Here is a 1,708-nt window from a genome sequence, read left to right as displayed (position 1 = left end):
GGGGGTTCATTCATAGACTGTGGAGCGCACACGCCTTTCATTACTGCTGTTATTGTTGAATATCACAACATTGATGGTTAAATGATGGCAAACCACAGGGAACAGAACTGTGGCGTTAGAACCGAGTCAGCAATGATTGTGATTTATATTTAGCTTAGCCTAGAATGGATGTAATTCTGGCAGCTGTACAGGGAAGAACAAAGTACCTCTAATCTGATCACCAACACTGTACTGGCGTGTTAAACTGGTCTGACTCATGTTGACGGGCAGCTGCTGGTTCTCTGTGTAGACTCAGAGCCTTTACACCTCCTTTATGTGCCTCCACAGGACTCCCCAAGCAGGACTCTGGCCACTGGTGGTCCAGTTTCTTCTTTGGGAAGCAGCCAGGGATGACCCCACTGACTGAGGAGGCACAGCAGAAGTAAGTATCAGCTCTCACACACACACACACACACACACTGCTGACACATGCCCTAACTCTGACACTGTATCTTCATTATTTTATTCCTCATCGTAATCCTTTATGTGTCTGAGAATCCACTGGCCGATATGAGCTGCATTCCCCTACTTTAGTGTTTTACTAGTGTTTTCAGACGAGTCCAGGCCAGTTTTGTACATTTTGTTGAACAATGTGTCGAGTGTAGAACATGATGTATTATAGGAACAACGTTTTCTAGGTTTATGCAAACAAGAGGCTGTGGGGAAGTTTTACAAATATAAAACCAGACTCATGGATTACACAATAGAAGGAGTAACAATGTAAAGTCCAGATGTTTCTTTTATAATCATCTATAGAGGAAATGCTTTTGGAGGAGATCCAGGACTCTTAACACACGAGTGGTGTAGACAATTAACTCTGTCATGACTGCGTGTTTGCTTTGTTACGACTTGTCGCTGTGTAACTCTCACTGGTTCGACACGCAGACGCTCCCTTTTCCTGTTGTACACTATCAGGAGTGGGTTTTCAGTCTCTCTCTCTCTCTCTCTCTCTCTCCCTCAGGGCGGGGGTCCCGGGCGCGGTGACGAACGGTCAGATCACCTGCGTTGCGAGGGAGATGGTGATGCAACGGCAGGTGAGCGAGAGCAGCGAAGCAGGAACCCCCACCTCCTCCTGATCCCGCGGCCTCTCTGACCAACGCTAGGTGACGGGAGGATGTCCCGTTTACAACCTTATTAGTTTTTTTTAATATTATTCATCGTAGTGTAGGCTGCCTTACCTGTTTATGTTTTGGTAACCTTGTGTTTTTTTTTATTTTTTTTATTGACAACAAAGAAAAAAAAATGAATAAAAAAAAACAACCAAAAAAAAACAAGACGATGATGCAACTGATAAGCTCCTTTGTTTTTTTTAACATTTGTACTGTTCTGTGTTTGTAATACTGTGGTGCATACACCTCCACATGCCTTTGTTGAACATTTTTCACTTTTGTCACCCTGTGATTGCAAATGCAATAAAGTAGACTCTTGCAGCCTAAATGTTCTGTGTTGGGTCTTTTATTCTTCTTACACACATTTAAAGCAATAATATTCCTTCAGCATACATTCACCAGTAAAAGGAAGAGAGATATTACAATAGAAGTTTAGTTTGAATTCAATATGTGCTTCCAGTACAAAGTATCTCTGTGGGTTTACTGCTTAAAGTGTTTAGAAGTTTAATGTAGCAGTAGCTGTTGGTTGAAATAGCCCCTATAAGGACCGGAAGGTGAAA

General features: G+C 42.6%; 1 protein-coding gene across 1 annotated transcript; it reads left to right on the top strand.

Annotated features, from left to right (window-relative positions):
• Positions 1-266: 266 nt before the first annotated feature.
• On the top strand, positions 267-1,476 carry LOC118324125 (pancreatic progenitor cell differentiation and proliferation factor B-like; the record flags this gene model as incomplete). Its single annotated transcript, XM_035656281.1, has 2 exons — positions 267-421; positions 1,001-1,476. Coding segments are annotated over 2 exons (270 nt in total), but the record flags the coding sequence as incomplete, so codon positions are not given.
• Positions 1,477-1,708: the final 232 nt, after the last annotated feature.

Source organism: Morone saxatilis, unplaced genomic scaffold (assembly GCF_004916995.1).
Source record: "Morone saxatilis isolate NCDOM2014 unplaced genomic scaffold, NCSU_SB_2.0 Contig15, whole genome shotgun sequence".
Classification (NCBI taxonomy): Eukaryota; Metazoa; Chordata; class Actinopteri; family Moronidae; genus Morone; species Morone saxatilis.
The sequence above is the reverse complement of the archived record's forward strand: the minus strand, read 5'-3'. Positions and strand labels throughout refer to the sequence as shown.